We start from the raw sequence: 27,023 nt of genomic DNA, 5'->3' as shown, positions 1-27,023 counted from the left end.
TTTCTTGTTTGACCTCAGTGGGCGGGGCCTCCGAAACAGGAGGGCGTAACAGTTTTAGGCTGATCGAACTCAGCCGTCAGATTCATCAATACCCAATCAATTGTACGCTGGGATTGGTCAGATACGAATGTTTCATGAATCACACAATCTTCCTGTCGTACGTACAAATGTGCACTCAGATTTGCACCTGTTTTCACGCAAGGTTGGTAAATGAGGGCCATTGTGTGAATGGGTTTACAAAGGTCCTTAATGGATTGGCAGAGTTACCTGTTAAGTAATTTACAAGTATAACCTCTGTGCCTAAATGTTTAATATTTACTAAAATGCAATTTTGTTTGTCGAGACTTGATAAGGCATTTTACTTGTTTTTGTTGAGAGTGGTTTTATATTTGAGTGCTTTTTTATCTTAACAGAGACAGGGTGTGTTTTATTGTTTAAGGTTGTGATTTGTATTCAAATGTGTAAACATATTTCATTTTATTTTTATTATTTGTTTGTTTTATTTACTAAGGATATCTAAAAGTTCTTGACATTCTAATTACAATGGTATTTGTTCGGCCAAGCTGCCTGTGAGGTGCCTCCCTCCCTCCTTCTAAGCATGGGAGGGGCCAGGTGGAAGCCCCTCCCACTTCTGATTCTTTTAATGACATTAACCTGCCACTGTGGGTGAACTGGGTGCTATAGGACTTGTTTAGCAGCATACAGTGGAAAGAGTTATTTCCAAAATTGGGCTGAATTTTGATGTGCAAAGACTCTTTACATGTTTTGATGGGCAGCAGGTAAGAACCTCGAAATAACCACGGGTTTCATATCAACTTCTGTTGCTTGGACAATTTATATAAAAGTAATCAGGAAACATGGACATAAACATTGTTTAGCATGAAACCTAGTGACAGTGAGTTGAAGCCCCATGAGGCATTGCAACACTTCAGCCAAATGGGTAAAGAAAAAGTTCATTTCTCAAAGCTTCATATGAACACAAAACCACCTACTGGCCAGGTTTAAAATCAGTGTGATGCATTGGCTTTGTGGCTGCTTTGCTCTTGGGAATGACTTAAATGACAAAAAGTATATGACCAAAACTGGTAGCATATAATACGGCTGGTTATGAATGAATGTTTTTCTGTTACTTTGTGAAAATGGCATTGGCTTAAACAGGTAGAGAACTGAGAAAGAGCTTGTAGAACCAGGAAGAGGGCTTTGATTATGTTTGTGTAACTTGGACAATGATGAACAGAACAGGGCAGATTTTATTCATTTCTATTAAGAAATAAAAGCTTCTTAACAGATTTTGGTTTAAACAATTCTTTTTATTTTTAACACAACCTCACCGGCCTTTGAAAATAGCCTTTCACAAGGGACAGAAGTTGTGCTAGACAGTATGAATTGGGGTAGATTAATTGATGTTTTTTCCAGTAAACCAGTTTTCCAGCCTGTTTATGTTTGGCTCGGACGACGATGGCGTCCAAATGCTGCCATAGTTTGCTCCCTAAGAAGAAATCACAGATCATGTTCAGAACTGTACTAACAGGAATAATTGATCTCAATGTAACATAATACTTTACTTCCAGTGACATCATGAGAGGTGGAAGCTTGGGGTATTTCCTGGATCTTTCTTTGTTTTAATCGTATTTTTGCGGCACACTCTGAGGTTAATCTTTTGATTGCTTCTGTTGCTTTATTTTGGCAAAAAAAAACAAAAAACACAACTACTTTGAATTGGGGTTTCAGGAGTGTGGCAAGTGGCATTATGCTCATTAATTGTAACATGAACAGCTTCACATGGTGTTGACGGATGAGCTTATCTCCTATTTCTAAGGATGGTGCTGTCTTGGTCATTTCCTCCTGAAGTGTTTGCTCTAGCCTTTTCATGAGGGGGACTATTTTTGAGGCAGACACATTCTTCTCTGCCGACAGCTCCACAGTGGCATCATAAAAGGTAGACAGTAGCGTAAGGCACCCTGCAACAATGTTGAACTCTTCTGATGTCAAGAAGGGGATGTCAGGTTGTAGCCCAGCGAGGCTCCCTGAGAATAAACCAACCGTTGCAGCATCAAATAGGTGCTGTTCCACCTCATCTCCACTTCTTGGACCAGCTTCATTTCTGTCATCCCCAGATGAAGCTGCCCTTGTGTGATCTTTTCGTTTAAAGATACAAATTAGTACCATTAAATCACTGCAGTAAGTACACAAACTATTAGCAGTATTATACATTGGGATATAGGGAAAAAGCATACCTTAGCCGTGATGCTGCTTCTGAAGTAACCAACCACCTTCCTGGCTTTTGGCCAGATGCCAGAGAGCACATGGTGCTGGACTGGTCAAGCACCTTCTTTCCCACCAGGTTCAGTGTGTGTGCAATGCAAATATGGTGCCGAAGCTTCACCTCTCTCACACAAGCAATCATATTGGCAGCGGCATCAGTGACCATACATGTCACCTTTTCAGTGATTCCCCATTCCTCCACCAGGGAGGCTTTCACATGAGCTATATTTTTAGTATCGTGTGATTGGGGGAATGCCTGCACTCCCAACAGCACTGATTCAAGCCTGGTGTTCTCATCCACAAAATGGCATTTGTAATATTGTAACTACTTACCAGGACTGAGTGAAGGCCCAGCTGACTCCTTATTATCATGCCTTAGCATGGATGAAGTATTAGTTAGTTAGTGTACCCCAACTCCTTGGCACACAATAAACACTTCACCTTTGAATAACATTAGAAACAGTTAAAACTACAGTTCTTGATGAGCGAACTTAATGTGTCTGAAATAATCTTAGATTTACCTTACCTTATTAGGAGTTATCAGGTCGTAATGTTCCCAAACAGGCTGGCTCCATCCCACCTATCCTCACTCTCCAAATCTCTATCTCTCTCTCTCAACCTCTCTAAACTCTCCAAACTACGACAACGCAATACAAACTCTAATATCCTAATAAACTTAAATGCCCTTAAATGCATAAATGCCCTCTCCATTACTCGACACAAGCTTCGTAGCCTCGGCTCATCTTGTAACATCACTAATAGAACCTTAAGTTGAATGCATTTCTTGTTCATTTATTTGTAAAGTTTGGCTAATTGTTGGAAATTGTTTAATAGGCAATTCAAAGAATGTTTATTAGGTTTGATGTACTTGTTTAATTTAAAGATTTATTAAGCTTATTTCAAGTGCCATGTTAGATGTGTAGTTAAAACTAGATTTGGTTAATGTGAAATACTAATAAGTTAAGATAAAAGTAGTTGTTTAAAAATACCTCGGTTAAAGTACATTAAGTTAACTTAACTTACTTAGATCATTCTTCATTGGAACAATGTTTTTTTAGCAATAACCAAGCTGATTCATTCCCCTTTGAACAGCAACACATTTGCGGCATGTGTGGGATTAGTGTCAGAGTTTAGAATGTCATTTCTAAACTCGCAAATGCAAAAAACATGACATCTTCTCTGCTAATGCTGACCTGTATTAATGGGGGATACTGTTAGTTGGTTGCCAGTGAGACCAACCAAAACATGTGGGTGTACTTTACTGGTTGCCACCACACAGCAGGCAGTAGCTGCTGTGTCTGGATCTCCTACAAGCTCCTTAGTCTCCTGTAGTGTTGAATTAATACGCTTTAAATTGCCGAAATGTAGTGATGTTACGAGATGTGTCAAGGCTACAGTTATTCGGGAAATAAAAGTGCTCAATTTTGAGATGTACAATATAGTTTTGTGCATGAATCATGCTTTCTCTTCATTCTCTGAAAACTTCAAAGTCTGTCTTTACCACAAATTTAATCATAAAAGTCATTAATAATGAGCACATCAAGGTTATATTCTCTGTAAAGAGTTTACCTGTACCAAGGTGCAAAATGTAGTGTCCTGGAGTGAGCAAAAACCTCAAAAACCTTTGAGTTGGTCTTTGATTTGAGTAAAAGTAAACCTGTACCTCTTTTTGTAAATGGTGCCAAGGTCGAAATTGTTGAAAATCGTAAATTTCTTTTAAGATTTAAGCCGGAGTTCAAATATAAGTGCTGTCGTGAAAAAGTATCGCCAGCGGCTTTTCTTTCTGCGTAAATTGAAAGTATTTACTCTCAATAAGCAGATTATTTTAAATTTTTACCGCTGTGGTATAGAAAGTCTTCTTACTTCTACAATCACTGTGTGGTTTGGAAACTCTACGGCAAAAGAAAATACAGCTTTAAATTGCGTTGTCCGCTCTGCCAGTAGGACCATCGGTGCGGAACTTTCTGTCCTTGAAGACATTTACAAACGAAGACTTCTGTCTCTGGCAGTAGCCATCATTAAGGACCCGCTGCATCCTGCCAGGGACTTGTTTGAACTTCTCTCTTCTGGGAGGCGCCATCAAGTGTGGTAAATGTCGCCACAGCAAAAGCTTTTTTCCACAAGCTGTGATGTTAGCACAGGGACAACGCGTCGAAGTTATCGATGACGTCGATGCAAAATATGCGCGCCGATGCGTCGTCCGACCAAAACAAAGATGGCAGCACCGGAGAATAACTAACGCGAGTAGCTCCTCCGAGTCTCAAAAGTTCAAGGCAGTGAAGACACGCACTTGTTTGTCAAAGGTAGCTGTTCCCTGTAACCCTCGTCTTTATCCTGGGTGTGATCGGACGGCAGCACGTTGATGCGACAAGGAGGAGGAAACACCCGCCGTGACATCAGCAACACACACACACACACACACACACACACACACACACACACACACACACACACACACACACACACACACACACACACACTATTCTTAAGGTAAAAGGAAAGGTAATTTTTTTTTGGAAAAGCACTTTCTGTATTAGCATTTGGAATTTTGAGTTTAAGAAACATGTGAGAGTATTACTTTAAGTGTTTGTTATTTTCATGTGAATGAAAAGATACATGAATTATATTGGTTGAGGAAGAACACCATGACAGGCTGCTGGCTCCCACTGCCTTTTTATTTTCTAATGAATGCTACCTTATTTTTGTACTTTTATATTCTTACTTGAACTTTATTTTGGAATTTTGAGTTGAAGAGCAATAAACATTTAATTTGTGTTTATTTTTTTTAATTTTAGATATGTAAATCAACATGTATGAATTACTTTAAGTCAATTAATGGGGAGATAATCAATAATCAAATCGAGTCGAATCGAACTGGAAAAAATGAATCGTTAGATTAATTGATGCATCGAAAAAATAATCGCTAGATTAATCATTTAAAAAATAATCGTTTATCCCAGCCCTATGAGATGTCTTTGAACGGTGCACTCTGATCAGGCTTCATTATTTTTTACCTTTTAATTGCATTTCACAAATGTCATTTTTAAACTCTATTGTAACCTTTTTAACTTATTCAACTATGTGGCTTGTTTGTTTTTAAGACCGTCTAATGAATTTATGTTATATATTATAACATACATTTATATTATGTTTTATGAATGAATGTTTGACAATGCACTTTGAGCTAATTGCACCTTTTTTTTTCTCCAATGTGGTTTTACACTGCAAATGGCAAATAAACTGAATCTGAACCCTTCGAAGCATATATGACAAAAACATTTAGACTTATTAATTTACTGCAGTGAACTTCGCTTTAAAAAACCAAAAATAGGACATGACTGGAATCCTATAACCACTTTTCCCCTTAAGATTTGCAGAATCGCTGCATGTGATTCATGGTTCAACACAAGGTAAACCACGGCCAGGATCCCAGTTTATCATAATACAAACACACTACGTCAGACAAGCTGGAGGCCACAGGGAGGACCAACGCTTTCCATCTCTGTCTGTGAGGCAAATGATAGGGATGCAAACTGTTGTGCCACAGAGCGACCTCTCATTTGGCTTCCTACTCCTGTGCTGCTACAGATATTGCCGTGTAATACTTTAGTCATCACATTGTTGGCACCATCAATGTGACGGATCCAGAGATTCACATAAACAGCCTAACCTAAACTGGAATAAGGCCAAAGTGTGTGTGGACTTAGCCATTGTCTCCAAGAGTAAATGTTGGATTGTGCTCACTCAAGGAGATTTAGTGGAGTTTAAAGTGGTTGTGTTTCCTTTTCATCATGATCTAATCTCTTCTAATCTTACTCAAGCTTGGCATTGTGAATGAGGGTCTCCTGTGATACACGCAGGAGTTCAGCTCCGTTTAGAGATCAAATACTTTTCAAATCAGGCAGAATGAAATGTTTCAAAAGCTTCAAATGAAAGCAGTTTATACTCGGCAGGTTCTCAACAACACATTCTTCCTTCACATCTGTTTGCAACAATAGAAAGCACATCATTTGGCATTAGGTGTGGCTGCTTTTGGTAATGCTTTTTGACGAAGAGGCAGATACATCAGCATTAAGGACATCAGGTGCAGCAGCACAAATGAAATTACATCTGAGACACTTGTTCCTCTCCTGTTGGATGATGCTAATTCCAGCACCTCTTATTCATGTGCGACTTTGTTTTCTCTCGGAACATGAAATCGACTGTATTAAAGTTGGGGATTATGTTGGGGATTAAATTGTTCAGGAGATCCTGTGCATCTCTGTTTCATTCCTGAGACTTTTCTCACAAAGGCAAAGATAATTAAAGACATGAATATCTAAGAAACAAGCCATTTTTTTTCCCTGAGCGACCCAGAAAGAAAACTGCAGCACACAACTGGAAAAGCAATCACTGGATTAATTTCACAGAAGAGGTAAAAAAAGAAACACTTGGTTCCTGTTTACGTGTGTTACATGAAATGTATTTTAAAAGACATAACCTTTAACTAATGTACTTGAAAATGCAGTGTACTAATGATTCAAGATGTAAAATACAAGGACCCAAGTTACTCTAGAAGTGTGTCAATGCTTTTAGCAGTTTTTTTTCAACCTTGGGGTTGGGACCCCACGTGGGGTCACCTTGAATTAAAATGGGATCACCTGAAATGTCAAGTAACTGTTGAAAAAACAAAACAAAAAAAAACTGCCTAAAGTTATATTTTTCAATTTTTTGAATTATTATTTTTCAAATGAACACATCACACACAATACATATCAAATAACTGTATTACATACTTTTTAGTATAAATTCAGTTAAAATAAAATGCAATATAAACGTTTCTGAGGTGGCGCATCTTGTTACTTGTCACTTTGTGTACTAATTCTGGTTACTCTGTATTTTGTAACACAGTTTGATAAACATGATCAAAAACTAATTCTAGAAAAATGTCTCTGGGGTCTTTGGACATTTGTGATATCAAAATGGGGTCACGACCCAAAAAAGGGCGTACCCACTTTACTGTACATGTTGTGGGGTAAAGGGGTGGGGGGGTGGGGGGGAGTCAGAAATGAGAATTTACATCAGATTTAAAAGGAGCCAGAAAAACATTTTCAAACTCATTCACTTAAAAAATTTGATTGAAAATCAAAATTTTTTTAAGATGTGAGAGGAATACAGACACAATTTCCTACACCTGGAGTTGATCTCAACACCCAAGCTTTAAAGTGTAAGGACTAACCACTATCACTTTGAGGGAGTGTGTTTTTTGAGACAAGAGGGTTGCTAGGGGCCGTAGTCATAGATAAAATACTGTTCCTCAGCCCAGAAGTTGCAAAGCTTTGCGTACAGTATATGTGATCGAACAGAGAACGTGGGCACAACATAACTGAAGTTCTTTTGTAGCAGGTCTGTGATCAGTGACTGCCCTTTGTTGACCTACGCCACACGTGTCAAACTCAAGGCCCAGGGGCCAAATCCGGCCCTTTAGAGCATCAAATTCGGACCCCTCGAAAAAGTAAAAATAATAGAAAAAAACATGAACTATTTTCTAATTTAACAAATAATTCAGTTGTAGATATGTCAGCCCCTCCAAATAAAAAATGCAATCAAAATCCACAATATTTGCCAAACTCAATGTTTTCGTTCTTATGTCTGATGACGGCAGTCATGTTTAATCTCAAATCGTTGAAATAACTCAATTTTTCCAAAATCTGGCAAATTTTCTTAAAATTATTCCACAAAATTTCTCCAAATTCACAAAATCAGGGAAGATTTAAGTGAAGATCCCACAGAGACTGATGTACTCATATTTTATCATTTATGTATCGTTTATATGTGGAAGTGCAAACCAGGGCACATTAAATACACCTAAAATATGTGGCCCACATAAAGCTGCACTGCCTGAATCTTGAACCATGACAGAGGGGCATCGTTGAATTTGAATCGTAAATCCCGCCCCCGATTTCTGATAATCCCTCCCAGTCTCCTCCTCTGGAAGTGCACGAGCGCTGAACGTGCACACGCATAGGTTGAAGTTCCATCCAAGCATCTCTTTCTTTACTTCCTCTGATTTTCTCTTTTTGGGTTTTTTAGCAGTATATGCAGTAACAGCAAGCACAGGTGTAGTGATCTTTCCTGGTGGGTGTTCGGCAGCCATGCTTTACTGAAAACAAGTTTGCACCGTGCACGCGCTTCACTATATATCGCGGCAGCCAATGAGGAGGCTCCTTCCCTTTGTGGGCTCTGCTCACCCCTCCTTTCTCTAAATCCTGTGATTGGAGCTGAAGGGGGTGACCACCAAGATTTTGTTTTCTGGGGTTTTATTAACTAATACACCTAATTAAAAGGCACAGACATACTATTTTTTTCAGAAATTATTACTTTTATGATATACTATATGATGCTAATAAGAATATTTTTTTTAATTAAAGAAAATAATTTGAGTACCCCAGCTTTAAGCTCAAAATGGTCTGTATTTGGCCCCTGAACTAAAATGAGTTTGACACCCCTGACTTACGTGAAATACATTATCACACATTACACTAATCCAAATAGTACTGTATGTTCTCTAGCTATTCTTCTGTTTCCAGCTCTGCTTTTTATTACCTCCAACAAGGAGGACGCCATGGGACATTCCATTATATTTTACAGAGGATTTGGATCAATTTACTGATTCTGGACCAGTTTCAAAAAAAAAAAAAAAAAAATCCTACCTCTATCTCTAATCATTGGCAAAATTTCAAAAATTCATCTCAGTGCCTAATTGACCAATCTTTATAACATTTGGCTCAGTTATGTCCACTTGGTTCTTCAATTACTCCACCGAGTTTCATCCGGAACACATCAGTATTGCACATTTCCATGGGATTTTTCAAAAAAATGCCGTTAACGTCAAATATCTGGCAAAGAAGATATTTGGCGCTTAGCGGCGGTTTGCGCTCCCAGAGTGCTTTTGTATTAAGGGCATCATCTGTGTATCATCCATCTACTATTGCTGCTTTATCACTGCCTCACATGCAAAAATCACAAATGCAGAAAGTATTTATTTACAGCAATTATTATAACTCCAATTATTGGAATTGTCACTTGCCAGCTGCCACACAGGATACGTAGGTATAGAAGAATAATATATCAACATCTGTATAGTGAGAAAGCCATTTTTGCCGTACTTGGCGACCGCAGTCACGCGGTGCTGCTCTAACTTGGTAAAGCTTGTTGAGAAGAAGCAGCAAAGCATGGCTTGATTATCAGGGAAGGAATAGGAGCACTATTAGGGACAGCTACCAGTAAATGCCTCAAAGTTCAACTCACAACAACGCTTTCTTATCTCACTGCTGACTGTTCATTTTATTCACAACACATACGCTTTGACTTGACAAGGTACCCTGTATAAACAGGCCAACTTCTAATTAAAGAGCCATTAGTCCTAGTAGTTTGACACTCATCTGTAAAAACAATTAACACAGCTTCTTTTCAACAAGGCACTGGACATAAATCAAATGTTAACACAGGAGCAGAGCATCTTCGCTCAGCGTAATTAGGACAGCCAGAACCTAAAGGCTCTTAGTACAGTGCTTCATTATCAATTGACAACCTGTATGTCCCCTGACAGTGACTGATCTCCTTAAAAAGCTGCATGAATGCCTCTCCACGCAGCAGAATGAGGGGGAAAATGAGATTTGCAGCCTCCTTTTATCTTAGTGAATGGATGCTGCTCTTTACAGCTACCATCCAGTCTAAATGAAAAGAATCAGGTGACTCCTTCTGACTAAACATTCAAAGCGTGCAAGAAAAAGGTCTGTTTAAGGTCCTGGATCAATATGATTAAAGATTAAACCCTGTGTTCACTGGCAGTGTGCCAGCAATTTCACTTAAACCCAGCAAAAATGATCTTTTAAAACACCCACCGATTGTTTTACATCAGGCACAAGGAGAGGCGCACCCAAGAAAGGACACTAGCCTGTCACTGACCAACACACAGAGGCAGATAACCATGTACCGTATTTTCCGGGCTATTGAACGCACCGCTGTATTGGCTGCATTCCAATAACAATTTTCCAAGAAAAATCCACGTAAAGGCAGCACGTCACATAGACCACACTCTATTGGCTGATGGGGGTACCCTTCAAACGACTTGGCAAATTAGAACGGGCAGGTAGGCGGGCTGCCAGGCTCCTGTTCGATTTAACAGAGATTTCTGTGCATTCTGATGAGTTTCTACATTCTACATTTCTACATGAAGTCTCCTCCCCACTGCTCCAAGTCTGCATATTAGTCCTTTTACATCTGCTTATGGTCAGTTTTTAATGGATCCAGACAGACACACCTCTCCCTCCGTCCGTTCTTCTGACCATGAACTATCGCCCCAGAAGCGATCGTGTCTAGTTCGGACTCTGAGTCAGAATCCGGGCTCAATCGCTTCTGAACAAACCCAACGTGGTGATTTGGCAACTTTAGGCTGTTTGTTTTCTTGTTACAAACTGGCTGATTTTTACTGTCTGCTTTTAATATTCTGCCTCCTGACGCCTGCTTTCAATGGACACGTGTGTGACTGACTGAAAAATACACACACAGAGCCAGGGTAGGGGTACATTATAATTGTTAATTAATTACACATATGATGTAATTACAACTAATAATTAAAAAATGATGTTGGTGTTGAATAATTGAATTGTAATTCAGTTCAGATAATTATAATTGGCATGAACATTCAATAAAAACTGTCATTTACAATTTGATTAAATGCAAAACTGGGTTACAGTTCTCAACCCAACTTTATTAATATAGCGCAAATTACAGCAAAGTCATTTCAGCACGCTAAACAAAATGTATGGTCCATACTAAACGAGAACGAAAGAAAGAACCCAACAAGATCTATGGCTTACACATACGTAGTTAAAATTATTCAAATATTTTTCAGATCAAGTTAACCTGTCTGTTCTCTTAAGTATAATTTTATCCTTTAAAAAAAAAAGTAAATCTATTGGTAAACTGACATTAAAAAAAAGCATTGAAAATATTAATATCAATATTTTCATTGATAAGGAAGCCTAACAAGGTCTCGGGGGCATCTGGGGGGTTTCTCGGCCGTGGGGGGGTGGCCTGGGGCTCCTTGGCCCCCACTCTTTCTGCTGGCTTTTTATATCCTCCCTATAATAAAAGATTTCTTACCCTTCCTTGTGGTGTAGTGTTGACTAAGAAGAGAAAGAGAAAAAAAATGATTAAAGGCTCAATACTTGTGATAAACTGTAATTGAGAACATAGTTGTAATTGACTTTGAGAAAAAAACAATAATTATAATTTTAATTGGAAAAATGCTGGACAACGTAATTGAGTTGTAATTGAACATGGATAATTGAATGCTTAATTGTAATCTGAAAATGTAATTGAGCCCAACTCTGCATAAAGTGCTCCGCCTCAACTTTAAATGAAAACATCCTATACGCCGGAATATACGGCACTTACGTGTGAAATATGAACATTTTTATCTGCCTAGCATACATGTTTTTGGACTGTGGAGGAAACTGAAGTTACCCTAAGAAAACCATCACAAACACTGAGAAAACATGCAAACAAAATTTGTCCTTTGCTAAAATGTTTGCATCTGTCTGCTTTCACTGAGTCGGTCCCAGAAGACACGGATTCTCCTGCCTTACAATAAATAATCACCTGGCTGTTAAACTGGAGTGTTCTGCATAGCAAATTCTTCCAATTAAAATAACATGTAAACTCAACGGTGATTTTGAGCCTATTGTTAAAAAGTAATTACTGCAGATGTGCAATCCATTCTTCCCAGCGCTCTCAGAATGGCTCTCCTTGAAGAAACACAGGAACGGGACAAATCTCTCACATCCTTTATATTCATGAAATGGATGCTGTGTGGGGAGGATTTCTCCCCATTTCAAAAGGGTGTCCTTTGGCTTTCTCCACGCTGGATTGAAGTTTTTTTTCTTGAAGCCTCTTAAAGCTCTGTGTTTAATCATATTATAGCATTTCCCGCACAGCTTCAGAATGGTTGCAGGGCTCAGGATATAAAATAATTTAAAAAATACCCGCAATTTGTACCATTCATGGTCTGCTGTCAGGGACCGAGCGCTCCGTCGCTCTCCGATGCCTCACTTCTCTCATGAGTACTGACATTAAAAGATAAGATTTGATTCAGATGGGATTGGATCTTTAACATTAAACAGAGGCAGTGGTCCCAGTCTATACAATACTCCATCAGTCACATTTTTTAATCTGCCACGTCTTTCCCTGTGCGCTATTCAGCTGAAGTAACTTATACTGGTTATGACAAGTATCATTCAAAGAGATCAGAAACTTTTATGTCATTGCCTTTGAAATGTCATGAAATAATAGCTGCTATCTGTAAATTCAATTACTGTAGCAGAATATTGTAGCGACATTTAAAAAGGTAAGTCGAAAAAACACACACTTCTGATTACATGATGCTGAAAATGCAGATATCTTGTCAATGAAAAATAGGCCCAATTCACTGGTTAACTAATCTGCATTATAGCATTTTTGTCATTATAGTGCAGATGGTGAATTAGGTTTACAGCAGCTTAATGCAGATTGGAAGATTGATTGATGAGCTCTTTTTGTGGAAGAAACAACTGCCAGAATCTATGACGAGAACCACCAAAAACTGAATCTTTGCATTTCCAAAGTCGTCAGGGAAATTGATCACGATATGGTTCATTCATGTCGCACCAATATAATGATAGAAATGTTTCCTTTGCAGAAACGTGCTCTGAATAAATCTAAATAATAATATTAATCGGTTCTAAAGGCAGTTGTGGGCACTGAGTTGATCCAAAAAACAATATTTTGTAAGTTAATGGCCTTATTGTGCGACGTGTGTGTGCATGTAATTGTCCGTCAGTGCATGATCCTTGTTACGGACGGTTGATCAGTCGATGGTGTATTTGCCTTGTGACCTTTGTAAGATAACACAAGGGGTGGGGAAATCAATCACTGGATCGATGCAAAGCGACGCAGCCTCAGGCAGTTCTCGATCGATTAAAGTTCCTATAATTGATTACAGTCCACTGTCATTACAGCACATGTAAATATAACATTTAAAGAGAATGTATGGAGGTAAGCTCTTCATTAAACTGAGGGTTTCTGAGATGCTACAACTATAAGAAACACTGCTAACGTTAGAAGCTACCATAGCTGCTTTATGCAGAAATGATAACTCTAGTGCAGTAGTTTCCAATTTTTTTTTATCTCGTCTAACCCCTTTGCATTGTTGTCATATCATGTGTACCCCCTCTTCATATCATAAGTACCCTCTCCATAATTTCATATGTTTTTTAATTTGTGGAACAGCGGACTCTCCTAAACCCTTAAACATTGGTTTCCTTAACCTACAAATACAAAATAAGTCTAATTTAAAGTGGAATTTTTCTTTTCTGTGATTACTTCAATAGTAAATAAATAAGGTCTGCTTTGTAAAATGTAGCTAAATATTGTCCCTTATTGTCATAAGTGTGATAAAATGGCCTCTACAGCATTGAATAATACTGTTTCAATAAATTACAATAAAATATAGAATTTTATTGAGCAATAGCACTGTTAGTTTGTGGTGAATTTGTCCAAAAAATTGTCTAAAAAGGGACAAGGAACATTTCCTGATTATTTTTAAATTAATTATTGACTCTGCAATGTGCTCATATACCCCCAGGGGTACATGTACCCCTGTTTGGGAAACACTGCTCTAGTGTTTTACTGTTCAGATTGGTCTTACATCATGGATGTGACCATGTGTCCTCCTTCTTTTAATGGTATTTCATTGGTTTTTATGTAGTACATTATTGGAATAGATTTTTTTGCTTCAACCAAAAAGATTAACTGTTGGTGTGCCCTTCTTTTGAGTTATTTTCATGTCAAATTGTATTCTTTGGGTGGGAGACTTTAACAGTCACAACCTGGGATTTCTTTAGCTAACTCTGGAGAACACAAGAAGATCAGTTCTAAATTTATGTTACATATGAAGATTTATTTCAAACAATTGCTAAAACAAATACATGAATTAGTGATTGCTGTTCTTTTCTGTTCATCTCCTATTTTCACTGCTTCAGTATTTGCACAAAGAAATACAAAGCATCAGTAAAGAGGCAAGTGTTAATGCAGCAGCTCTTAAGGTTTAAAAAGACACTGTATAAAAGGAACTCAAGGCTGCTTCTTCCTCTCTCCTTTAAGCCTCAGTCTGCCTTGCCTTATATATCGGAAAAATCCCAGCATCAACAAAGTGTGAAAATGTTGAAAGCCACTTCACAACATATCACATGACGCCAACATCTTGCTAGTTCAGTCAGGAGCGCTTTAGTCAAAATAAATGATTTATTTACAATCAATGTGCATTTGGATTTGTAAAGCCCCTTTTAGCGCTTTACACGAATATGCAAGCAATCTTATATTTGGTCCTTTCCACAAGTTTACGTGGAAAGCCGGAGGTAGGGAGAGCACTCCTCCCTGATCTTCCATGAGCCCTAGCTAAAGGCTAAAGCAAGGAGAGTGGTTAGCAGAATGACAAATGACACCCAGTTAGTTGGATACATACTGACCTGGAGGAGTTGGGGCGGAGGTGGGTTGCAAGATGCTTGCTGAGGTCGTAAGAGACAGCTGTCACGGTTTAAGTAGTGCTTCCTGTATGCTTTGACCAATAGGGAGCCAATCTGGGCCGTCGGTTGATTGGCGGTGTGGCTGGATTGACGTCCGCGGCCTGCCTGAACTAACGCTATGCTCAATTTTTGGACGGACTCAAACTGCCTGATCCCCTTCTGGGATCTTCTTGAAGGATTGGTGCGAGACACTGTTAGATCGCCAATAACTTCAGTGTTGAAAACTTGACCTAGTGAATAGTTCTAACGTTGGGGTTATCCGTGATAACATATTCATCTGTAGCAAGACTGCTGACCAGGTAAGGGTTCAAGACACAGGGACACAGATGGGTTGCACGTTCTCTGGCTCTCTATTGCCCAGTATTTATAAGAGATCTGTTAGCTTGGCTCAGCTTAGCCCCACTGCTCATCTGCAGGAGTGTGGTAACTCTCCCATCTCAGTCGCTTTCCAGGAATACAATCAATGAAATCGCATACTAACCTACTACGCACTCAATGAGTATATATACAGTGTCTTGTCTACTATTTACTATTAGGATGATTAGGATGGTGATCGTTCCCACTGAAGTATACTTCCAAGTTTCCCAAGATGCATTTCGCACCTACTACGACAAAAAGCCACACTGAGGCTAAATATCTCCGTTAATTTGCCACCTTTGAAAGTTCAGAAAGCATTTTAAGCGAGAAAATGACCAAGTAGAATATCAACATGTGGTCATTTGATTCATAAAACTCGCGGAAACACATTTCATGCCGATTTCAGGAATTTCCGATTTTCAGCGACACGCCACTTGTGCTACTGACTAAACCTCCAGTTAACTTCAAAACAAGAGCCCTATTTACAAAAGCATTAAAAAACATGTTCAGAAATGATTCATTACCCCTTTAGCGCCAAAAGAATATCTGTAATAGCATGTGAATATCTGTAAAATTCAGGTTTTTCTATTAGCTCTGTCTGCTAGCGCATAGCATCTCTTCTTCACGGTACAGAATAGCTGCATCCCAACCAAACACTGGGTTACCAGTGCCATCTGCTGGTCGAAACAAACATCTGGCAGCTGCAACTGAAGGAATAAATTATTCTCTCTCAACATTTCCCCAATAATATAATAAATCTTACATTACTGAATTCAACTAAATTAAATAAACATTATCTTTAAGAAAGATTCAACAAAGAAAAAAGTAGATTTTGAAGGGGTTTTTAATTTTTAATGTGCATTGATGCGCCACAAAATAGACCGAAGAAAAGCCACAATTACACTAATATAATGCACGAAAAGCCACCATATAGTATGCACCCGGGTATTTCTTGCGTACTCTAACACACACACACACACACACACACACACACACACATGCACAGTCTTACACTTCGACTGTTTCCATTTCACAAATACATAAGTGTCGTTTGACTAGTTCAGGGGTCTGCAACCTTTACTCTCAAAAGAGCCATTTTGCCTAATCTCGCCTGGATTAAAGTCCTCCTGGAGCCAAAAAAAAAAAAAAACATTCTCAATAAAGACAATACAGTGTTATTATTCTATACAGTTAAAATAATATCAAATACTTGTGTGAGTTAATGGATTTGAAGGGCTACAAAAAATAACTTGAATTTGATGACATGTGAGAGATCATGTCGGTCAACACATGCTAATAGCTCATTTCTTGCAACAAATCAAGCATGCATTATGCATATTAAGCCGACATGTTGGCAATTTAATAAATCTTTCCCCACACAATTAAAATCTCTATTTTCTTCCAAAATAGGGTTTTTGTTGGTTTAGTTATCTTACCAGGGATTTAAAACTTAAGGTTAGCCACAGGTGCAGGAAAGTTGATGATCTGTAGATATTGCCGGAGGTGAAGTAGGATGGTGGCAAAGTTATTGCACAATGTGATTCATTTTTAGGGTAACCAATTCTTTTATCATAATTTTATTTTAAGTTATTGTCATTAATCATCAATACCATATTTTTTTAAATGCTACAAGGAGCCATTGCAAAAGAGTCAAAGAGCCACATGTGGCTCCAGAGCCGCAGGTTGCAGACCCCTGGACTAGTTATTAATGGCGTCTTGTTGGCCGGGCATACAAACTTATGGTGCTTTCAATCAATACTAAAAACAGCTTCACAGTTTACTAACCGCGAGATGAGTTTGTTTACTGTTGCCAGATCCTTGCGAAAGCGTATTTGAAATGTCGAACTGGTCTGTTGTCCGATAAAGATAGATTTGTGAAAAAAAGGACACCACCACCCTTTGCACTATATTAGGATGAACAGCTGTTTCTGCAGCAGTGCAAGGATAGTTGTTTACTATAGAATCCCTGCATGCGTGATACCAAAAACAAGACACTTGAAACAGTATTTGAATATTTAGGAGGATTAGTAAGTAAGTAATTATTGTGATAGTTAAGGTTCACTGATCAATACGTCCATGAAGACAATAATATGTGCCAAATATACAAAATGCAAATCCAAAACTAACCCAGATGTTACAACGTCACATCCACCACAGCTGGCAACACTTTCACTATTTGCTATCAGGTGGTCACTGAAGGCCTGAACAGGTGGATGAACAGTATGCCCATATTCTTAGACAGGAGGAGAGCAACTTGGCATAAAAATGTATTTTATCAGCCAAACTTCAAAGCTTGACACACCATGGGTCCTTTTCTGCCTTTAGCGACTGTTGGCTCGTCAGCGCGTTGCTTCCTGTGCTGTTGCTGCCGTGTCCCTAAAAATCAGGCGTATCACTGGTCATGGCACAGTCCAGTTGGAGAACCCACAATGCACCAGGCGCTGTAAGCATTAGAAAACAAACTCTGTTCTAGAGAGGAAGGCGTTCAATATACAGGCAGGGTTTGGCACAGTTTCACCTGCATAAACAGGTTTTTAAAAATCTGCATTTTTGTCAGACAGAGGGCTGGTGGCAGAGCGCGTTGCAGTAATTCCACCAGTGATTCAGCGGCAGGTGTCGGCCTAAAGTATCCAAGCAAAGCTTCACATCTCAGCTGATGGTCATTGGGCATTGCCTCTGCCAAGGAGAGTTTATTAATTTGTTTGTCTGGGATTTTAATTTAATTAATTTTGACATCATTTTAACCAAAGGTAGACTTTACACCACCAAGATCCATCTGGATCAGATCTGGATGGCGCATTTCATTAACAAATTGGGATGTCAAGCCTTTAAAGTGTGAATGATCATGATGTCATGATCAGAATCAAAGGATATCTGGCGCTTGGTGAAAGTTTGCGCTCTCTGAGCGCTTTTGTTTTGAGATGATTTTATGTTTAACATGTTGGGTAGCTTTATGTATGATAGATGAATGAAGCAGGCTGTTAAAAAGGCAATGGAGACGACAGATTGTTTCTGCTTTAGTCAACATTTATAAATGAAGGAAATCTAAGAAATAGAAAAAACGTCATAGGAACACTTCTTTCTTGACCATTTTTTCTTCTTCAAGTTCAAGTTCAATTTATTTGCCATTTTCAGTACAAAAAAAAACAAACTACATTGGTATATTTGTGCAAAAATACACCAGTATGCACCAGAGTCGGCAACAACAAACGCCATAATAGACTAAATAAATGAACACAGTAAAAGTTCAAAGGGAAACATATGACACTATGAAGCGAGGTGATAAAAACACACTGATAGCCTAAAACAGTACAACAATAAAGCAATGCAAGAATAGCCTTCCAAGTGCTTTGTTCAGCCTAATAACAGCTTGTGGGAAGAAGCTGTTAACGTCCTGCATCTCAACGAACAATATCTTCTCCCGGTGGGAAGAAGCTGGAACATGGCTTTACCAGGGTGGCCAGTCCCAGAAGAGTCATTGATGATTTTCAGAGTTCGATTTAAGAGTCTGCAATCATGAAGAGACTCCAGAACAGGCAGCTCACAGCTCACAGTCCTTTTTTCAGAGTGAACCACCTTGTTCAGAGCTCTCCTTTCTTTGGCTGTGATGTTCCCAAACCACAGTCATAGAGCTAACAAGCACACTTTCTATGGTGCAGCGATAAAAGTTAAGCAGAATCTTAGACTTATTTGTAAATTCTCTAAGTTTTCGCAAAAAGAAGAAACGCTGACGAGCTTTCTTGACAATGCGATTAGTGTTTTTGTCCCATCTTAAGTCAAAGTTAAACCCAGAAACTTGCACTCCTCAACAATTTGCACTGGGGAGTTACCAAGGACAACAGGCGTGTGAGAGTGACCACGACTAAAATCAAAAACAAGTTCACATGTTTTAGATGTGTTCAGCAGGGGGTTGTTTTCTCTACTCCACTGAACAACTTTTTCAATTCCTGCTCTGTCATCATTCTCAGTGATGAGACCAATAATGGTGGTATCGTCAGCATATTTGATGATCAAATTGGAGTCAGAAGAAGCCACACAATCATGAGTGTACAGAGCAAAAGGACTCAAAATGCACCCACTCTCTTTAGGAAAGAAAACACATCTTGAATCATTAAAAAATAAAATAAAATAAAATCTGCCTCTATGTGGGCTGTCAAAATGGCACCCCATGTGTGTTTTATTGTTTTACTGATAATGTGCAAAACAACAGAGCTGGCTTAAAATTAAACTATTTACTGTAATGGTGGGAGGCTACAATATTAATATTTCATTTGATATCTCTCATTACAGTGGTGCATAATTGTTAGTAAAACCTGTAAGATAGACCTGAGGCATTTCTGTTTACTATTGCCTTTTTAGAGGCATTATGCAAATATTTTGTAACAAATCCTGAGGTATCCTGTGCTGCTCCTGCTGTCAGTAATAGAGGGCAAATTGTTTTTGTAAAAAAACGATATGTCAGAAAAAAAGTTGTTACATTTAAATAAATATGAGTCAAGCAAAGGCTGCAGTCAGTACAACATGAATGAATTCTTCCCATACCTTCCCTGAGTCACCCAACCATTTAAAAAATGACTTCCATTGGCCACTGTCCATGTCCACATTTTACGAGTCTGAAAACATTATAACAGAGCACATTTATCATATCCTCCAGAGGAACCTCTGTTACATGATGACCTGCAGAAGAACCGAAATACACCCAATGTTTCGAACAAATTTGACTCAAATGGGGCAGAAAACAACAGCCTGCCATTCATTTATAAAACACAATGACTGCAATCTACGGGCTGCACACATTTGCTCATACTTCTGTTTGCATGCGCCGGTTATGAATAAGCAATTGTATGTAAATTTCTATCTGGTGTAGGATGTGCAGTGGTATTAATAACTTGTTCTGTGCACTGCGCATAAAAATGGGAGCTTAGATGAAAACTCCACATTGTGGTGTTGCAGAAATCTAGACAGCTGTTGCATCCCACGGTCACATGATTAAAAGATTTGAATGACTTAATTTACATTTTATCTCATAATCCTTTGGCTTTAACGGAAGATAAAAACTGAATTCCCATAAACAGGGAGACAATAGCTCAGAATGATCGACTCGCACACCTACCACAAAATAGGAGGAAAATAAACTTAAAATCACATTAAAATATGTTTTTCAAAAATAGGCATCAACAAACACCGTCAACAATACATTCACTTTAATAGCTGCAGTTCTTCCATTACCACAGTCATTTTGTTTCCCCACAGACATCAATCAATACAAAACAAGTGGCTGCAAAGTTTGTCGACTCAAAAAACTTTCTCTATCTTCGAAAAACATCTCAGTGTTTATTGGGTTTTTTTTTTCAGTGTGTGTGTTGGCACTCGGACGTTTTCAACCCATGTAACCAAGTTTCAATTAAGCTTTTTAATCCTAACTCCTAATTAGGTGGAATATTTCTCATTGCGAGTGCCTGGAGGCTATGTAGCCTACACAATCATTTTGGGCTCAGCCTGGAAAAGGCTACATGGTCTATAATATGAAAGGCGTACACTGCTGTTCAGACAAATGAGGAGTTTAGCAGTCCAAGAGGAGATTCTGGTTTCCTCTGCATGGACAGAATCCAAGGGTTTAAATATCTTATTAAAACACTTGTTGCCTATTGTTGCCGTTGTGGACAACTTCTACTTTGTGTACATTAAAAAAGCATGATGGCAAAGGACAAAAGTTCTATGTATTTGATTTGATGTAAAAAAAAAAAAAGAAGAAAAAAAAACAAAACAAAAACTTATAATTCTTCAAAAGCTGTTCATTACCAACACGCTTCATTAAAGATAGAAAGTGTCTATTTGTACGGTTGCCGTACGGACAACCCCCAGTGCTATTGGTACGGTTACCGAAGTACAAGTACGTCCTAAATGCAACAATTTTTAGTAAAGGTGTCCTGATCCGATATTGATATTGTATATCGGTCCGATATCAGCAAGAAAACGAATATCGTATTTTATAGGACTGCATCTAAAATCACCGATATATGCGCTCCAATAAAATGTTCCACTCCATTACTTCTATCCATAGGTGACTGTGGTTCACACTACAACAAAGTAACCTACTGCTGTTGACTATTGTTCTCTACTTGAGTAACCTTTTCTAGCATTCCACACTACAAAATAACTAATAAAAGTATGTATGATTCGTGCTGATATCGAATCGGATCAATATTGATATTGGCCGATACACAAGGCTGCAATATCGGTAACATATCGGAAGTGAAAAAGTTGTATCGGGACACCCCTAATTTTTAGGGTTAGGTTTAAGGTAAGGTTTAGTCTTAGTCACATGACCTAAACTGGTCAACTAGGGGCACTGCGTACAAATAGAATGTCGGTATATTGAAACGGCAACCGTACGGATAGCCACTGCGTTACAGATATGTTCGTACTTCTTCCCACTCCTATTCGGAAATGTGAACTGAATCGCAAAATTGCGTTGAGAATCTTTTTGTTTCTTTTGTTTACATATTTGAAATAAATAGAAACATTTACTCTAATATATGATATTTTTTTTTTTGTAGTAGTTGACGAGCTGTTGGGGTTTTAGACCATCTTTTCCTGTACTCCCACTGTAAAAATAAAAATATTGTGGCAATGTTGTCATGCATGAGCAAAAATCATGTTGTTAAAAAGAAAAATAATAATCACAAACGAAAAACAAGATGACTGAAAATAACAATATCAGGAAACATTTCTAAGACATAAAGCACCCTGATCATAAATATTAGGCAATCAATGACATATGATAACCACCACATTCCTTGTGGTTTTCTTTTAAAGCCGACAATCAATACCATCCTCTGTCAGGTTCAATTATGGAGCCTCTCACTATCATGCTTTTGAGAGACAAACTGATGCTTTAACAGTCTATTAGTCAATGGTTGTTGTTGTTTTTCTGTCATTTAAACCCATCACAGGGCTGGTATCAAGCCTAGAAAATGGAAAAACAATCCATCAAATGCAATTTTTTAGTCAAAAATAATTTGCAGCAAGCTAGAATTATACATTTTCCACAGCCCTCTGATCTCTGTGCTAGCACCCTTTTTTTAATCGGCGGTTACAAAAGGGAGAAATGCCTTGCTTTTATAACACACAGGCACTACATCAGAACTCAATTTGGTTTGATAATGAGACGACGCCTGGGCCTCTCCCCATGCAGACAGCCCAATCTTCAATTTCCTGCACACATGGGAGCGTTTCTTAGCGGGATGGCTCTGAGGAAATAGACTCGTAAAAGTGTTGCTTTTTTCCATTTAGATGAAACTTGGAGCTCACATTGGGTAGTTCATTCAGAATGACCTTGAGGAATTTTTTGACTACTAAAGAATTTGTACAGTTTCTACCAGAGCCTTGAATATTTTCGGAGAGATTTTACAGATGACCAGTCGCTGCCTCTGTGATGAATGTCTTCTAGTTGCATCTCTTGTGCAACACTGTACAGAAATACTCTGGCTTCAAAGCAAGGTTTTAAAGCATTGATGATAAAACAATACAGCCTCTTCAGGCACTCTCCATTAAAATGACTATGATGGACCAAGATAATGTGTTTGTACATTCCTGAGAGCGTCAACTGCAACAAAAAACACTGCAACAATAGCAAAAAGAGCTCGGCAGGGACAGGAATCTCCACTTTCAAGCTTGCAGCAGCAGCAGCAGCAGCAGCAGCAGCAGCAGGTTATTACATCGTCACCAGCACCAGCAAATTGTGGTGAAAAAACACAAAACAATGATGCGGCTCATATTCTGCTTCAGTGGGTGGACTCAGGCAACAACCTGAGACAGCACAGGCCAATGAATATTAGCACCCACACTCGCATGAGAGCTTTTTCCTCAGCCACTGTTAGACTATTGGCACATTGGGAGAATAATAATGGAAGGAAATATACTTTGTATTAACAACTTAAATATAAACATAACGAAAATATAGTTCTCCCAAAACATAAAACCAAAGCAGGGGTGTCAACTACGTTCACTCCAATGGTTTTTTTTTTTGTTTTTTTTACAGCAATGGTGGCTCATGGAGCCTCACATTTGTATTTAGTATTGTAGCGCATTGAAGCTACAGTTTGTGATGCACTTTTGAACTTTAAGACATTTAAATATTCATATTGAATATTATTATTATTATCAGTGTATCTAAACCCATTAACGTGTGGTGTTTTTTAATGACCCCCCCCTTTTTTTTTTTTAAGAAAATTAAAGAAAATTTAAAGCAATTCATGCTGTATACAATAAATATGAACACATTTTTAACCTAAATTAATGTTGGCCTTAACTATGTCAAAAAAACAAAAAACAAAAAACAGATACACTAGCTTCTATAGCGAGGAATACAGATATTAAAAAAACACAAAATTGAGGACAGTTACAAACGAAAGGTGCATTTCAAATCAGGGTGTCAGAATATGGAACAATCTATATGATGACATCAATTATTAAGCTCCCTTCAATACACAGGCAACTTGACTCAAAGAAATACTCAAAATAACAACAAAAGCACAGAAAATGACTCCAAAAACTCACAAAGATAACAACAACTACACAGAAAATAACTCCAAAATCACATGAAAAATAAAGAACTACCAAATACACAGAAAATGACTCCAAAAACACACAAAATAACAACAAAAACACAGAAAAGAACTCCTAGAACATAAAAATAAAGGAAAATAAGGAAATACCACATAAACAGACAAAATGACTCGCAATTAAAAGAAAATTCAAAGCAACACATACTGTATAATATAATACATATTAACACATTTTTAACCAAATTAATGTTGGCCTTAACTACGTTGAAAAAGCAGGTAAGTTAGCTGTTTACACTAATCATTAATACAAATTTACGTTTGCGAAAAAAAAAACTATTTATGAAACTACATAAACATATATTGTACATACACATACATATGATGGTGTACTATATAAATATTGTCAAAAAATGCAATTATTGACAACAAATTACCAAAAATCCCAGTTATGTCACTAGGAATCAATGTATTTGAATGGCTCACCACTAACTTCCGGGAACAAATTCAGTCTTGCATGAATCATGTGACGGTCAAGCATTTTGGACTTTTGTTGTCGCAACTCTCTCTCTCTCTCTCTCTCTCTCTCTCTCTCTCTCTCTCTCTCTCTCTCTCTCTCTCTCTATACGGCTCTGGTTTAATCTAAAGTGAGATGCAGATTCTAGATGTTAAAACGAGCATTTCTTACCTTATTGTGCCCTAGTTTCATCTTCCATGTATCAATGATGTGTAAAGTATGTAAGAAACTGACAATGTCCAAGCAATAAGTGACAGATACTGTATCAGTTCCTGCAGAATATTTACTGTAACGATTGGGGAAAATGAGAGTGCTGGAAAATATTGTAAAGTTTAATTGAATTTGTGTATTTGGAGGTGCTGAAATATCTACATTTAAATTACCAGTAGTTTTCTCTATAAATTTGAATTTTCCTCTGAGGCCAAATTGAACGCCCTAAAGCAGGGGTCACCAACACGGTGTCTGAGGGCCCCAGGTAGCCCGCATGGACCATGTGAGGGGCCCTCCGGAGCTCTAGTCGTCAATGAGCTCCATCTAAAATCTGATTTACTTTCCAGGATTCAAACTCACTAAGATAATAAATACAGATGTAGTTGGTACCTAGTAGTGTTAAATACTGCTGCACGTGATAAAGTTTTAGTGTTAAATTAACCATATTTAAATGTTTAATTTTACTGAAACATTATGACAAATGCCTTTAAGTTTTGCAGATCTGGTGTATGGTCAGTGGTATGTTATATATAATATGATATATTTTTAAAAACGCACAGAAATCTCAACATTTCCTACCTTTTTGAGTTACTGTTATACTCTTCCTTATTATCTTACTGTGAAAATGTAGTATTTAGGAAGTGCTTTTCTAACTGGTGGCCCCTCAGACTGCAGTACCTATGAAGTAGCTAACAGTTTCAGAAAGGTTGGTGACCCCTGTTCTAAAGGGCCAGATTTGGCCCCCGGACCTTGAGTTGGACACATGTGAGCCAGAGTAATTTATATATTTCACTTTTATATTGGTAAATATCTCAGCAGAGAAGGTTTCCATTGAAGAAAACGTTTAAAACCTTTTTTTTTTTTTCTTTTTTTAAAAAAAAAATGTACTTTAAAGATATAGTTGTCTGTTTTTTTAAAAACTAAAAACAAAAATGATTGACACTTCAACCATGTTTGTATGAACTTGGTAATTTAAACATTCATCTTCGTTCACTACATCAAAGTAGAAACCCACTGAAATCAATTTTTCAATGTGTGCAAAGAGGATTGAACTTACGTAGTCGTCATATGATTCATGGGTGACTGCCAGCAGCGGGGGTCTGTATCCAGCAGCTGCAGCGGCCCCTCGGGCTCTCGGAGCTTGCCCCTCCCTCATGGTAGGAGGAGGTTTGCTGTGCGGTACAGAGGCTGAGCCCCGAGGTGCTCCTGCACTCCTCCCAGCGCCTCGGAGGCTCCTGGAAATGCAAACGAGCTCACAATCATTGCAAGCACATGCCCAAAGGAATCTTGTGGCATTACCTTGGTAAATAAGCAAAATATCATTTGAGAAAAACATGTAAATAAGGCATCTGGGAGACGTGTTAATTCCCTCCTGTCTTTGCAACTTAGCAGGGTGTCTCAGTTGGTGGCAGTCATGGTTGAAACAAAATCAAATACTTAATTTTGATAAGAGCACGGCTCAGTAGCGACCCCGTTTCTTACCTGTGGGGCGTGTTACGGTTTAATTTGCAATATGACATGGATCACTCATGTTCGGAAACGTCGGCTTGAAACAACCGACAAATCTTAGCCTATAGCGAGATTTTTTTTTTTTTTTTTAACTAAGGAAGCTAACATTTGCTCTTTGCCGAAATGTTAAAGTAAAACCACTGTTTGAAATGAAATGACATCAGACTGTTATTTTGCACAAGTATTCTTGCTAAGCATTCTAAAAACAAAATGTAGGCAGACATATGGCGTTATTTCTGTGCCACATTTATGAGCAATTAATGCACAGTTCTGAGCACAAAAACATGTTTTTTTTTTGCAAGAACTCAAAATTACATTTTGTGTAAAAGTTATAGTAAAGCACACAACAGAGCAGTTTGAGCGAACAATAATTTACAATTGCTCAAAACTGTACATTAATTGCTCATAAATAAATGTGGCACAAAAATAACCCTTTCTTTCTGTGGCTCAACCTCCACAAGTTTAAAAAAATACCCAATAATCCAGATTATGGATTAAAGGTGAAATCTTTACTTGGGGATTCACATTAATTATCACCACACCATAAAAAGGAAAGGTGGTCGGAACTTTAAAGCGGTAGTGACAGATGAATCTTATCTTTAAATGAAGACAGACTGTCAAAGCACACGTGAATCTGATCACTTCTCAGGTAGATTACTGATGATCATTACACCAGGGGTCATTAACGAGCATGGACCATGTGAGGGGGTCCTCAGGAGCTCTAGTCACCAATGAGCTCCATCTAAAATCTGATTTAGTCCTTAGTAGAGTTAAATAATGCTGCAGGTGTAAAAGGTTTAGTGTTAAAATATGCATTTTAAGTGAAACATTTAAATGTTTTTAAGTGTTGCAGATTGGGTGTATGGGTTGTGGTATGTTATATATGATATAAACTATGACATAATTGCTACATTTTATAAATGTTGCATTATACGTATTAGTTTAGCGTTGTTTACCAAGTAAAATAGGAAGATGATCATTTTCTATGAA

General features: G+C 38.1%; 1 protein-coding gene across 3 annotated transcripts in view; it reads right to left on the bottom strand.

Moving 5' to 3' along the window:
• The window catches only part of khdrbs2 (KH domain containing, RNA binding, signal transduction associated 2), a 117,291-nt gene that overhangs the window by 17,581 nt on the left and 72,687 nt on the right, over positions 1-27,023 (bottom strand). For 2 of the 3 annotated variants that reach the window (XR_003675639.1, XM_028468777.1), the window contains exon 6: positions 25,582-25,759. Coding sequence is in view for 2 of the 3 variants with exons in the window: in XM_028468777.1 (XP_028324578.1) it covers positions 25,582-25,759 (178 nt within the window). In the remaining variant the exon portion in view is untranslated. Of the gene's footprint in view, positions 1-4,491; positions 4,600-25,581; positions 25,760-27,023 lie in introns of those variants that run through there. The other variant, XM_028468778.1, reaches the window with a different exon arrangement.

The sequence above is a fragment of the Gouania willdenowi genome, chromosome 15 (genome assembly GCF_900634775.1).
Source record: "Gouania willdenowi chromosome 15, fGouWil2.1, whole genome shotgun sequence".
Lineage (NCBI taxonomy): Eukaryota > Metazoa > Chordata > Actinopteri > Blenniiformes > Gobiesocidae > Gouania > Gouania willdenowi.
Note: the sequence above shows the minus strand (reverse complement) of the source record. Positions and strands in the feature narration are given on the sequence as shown.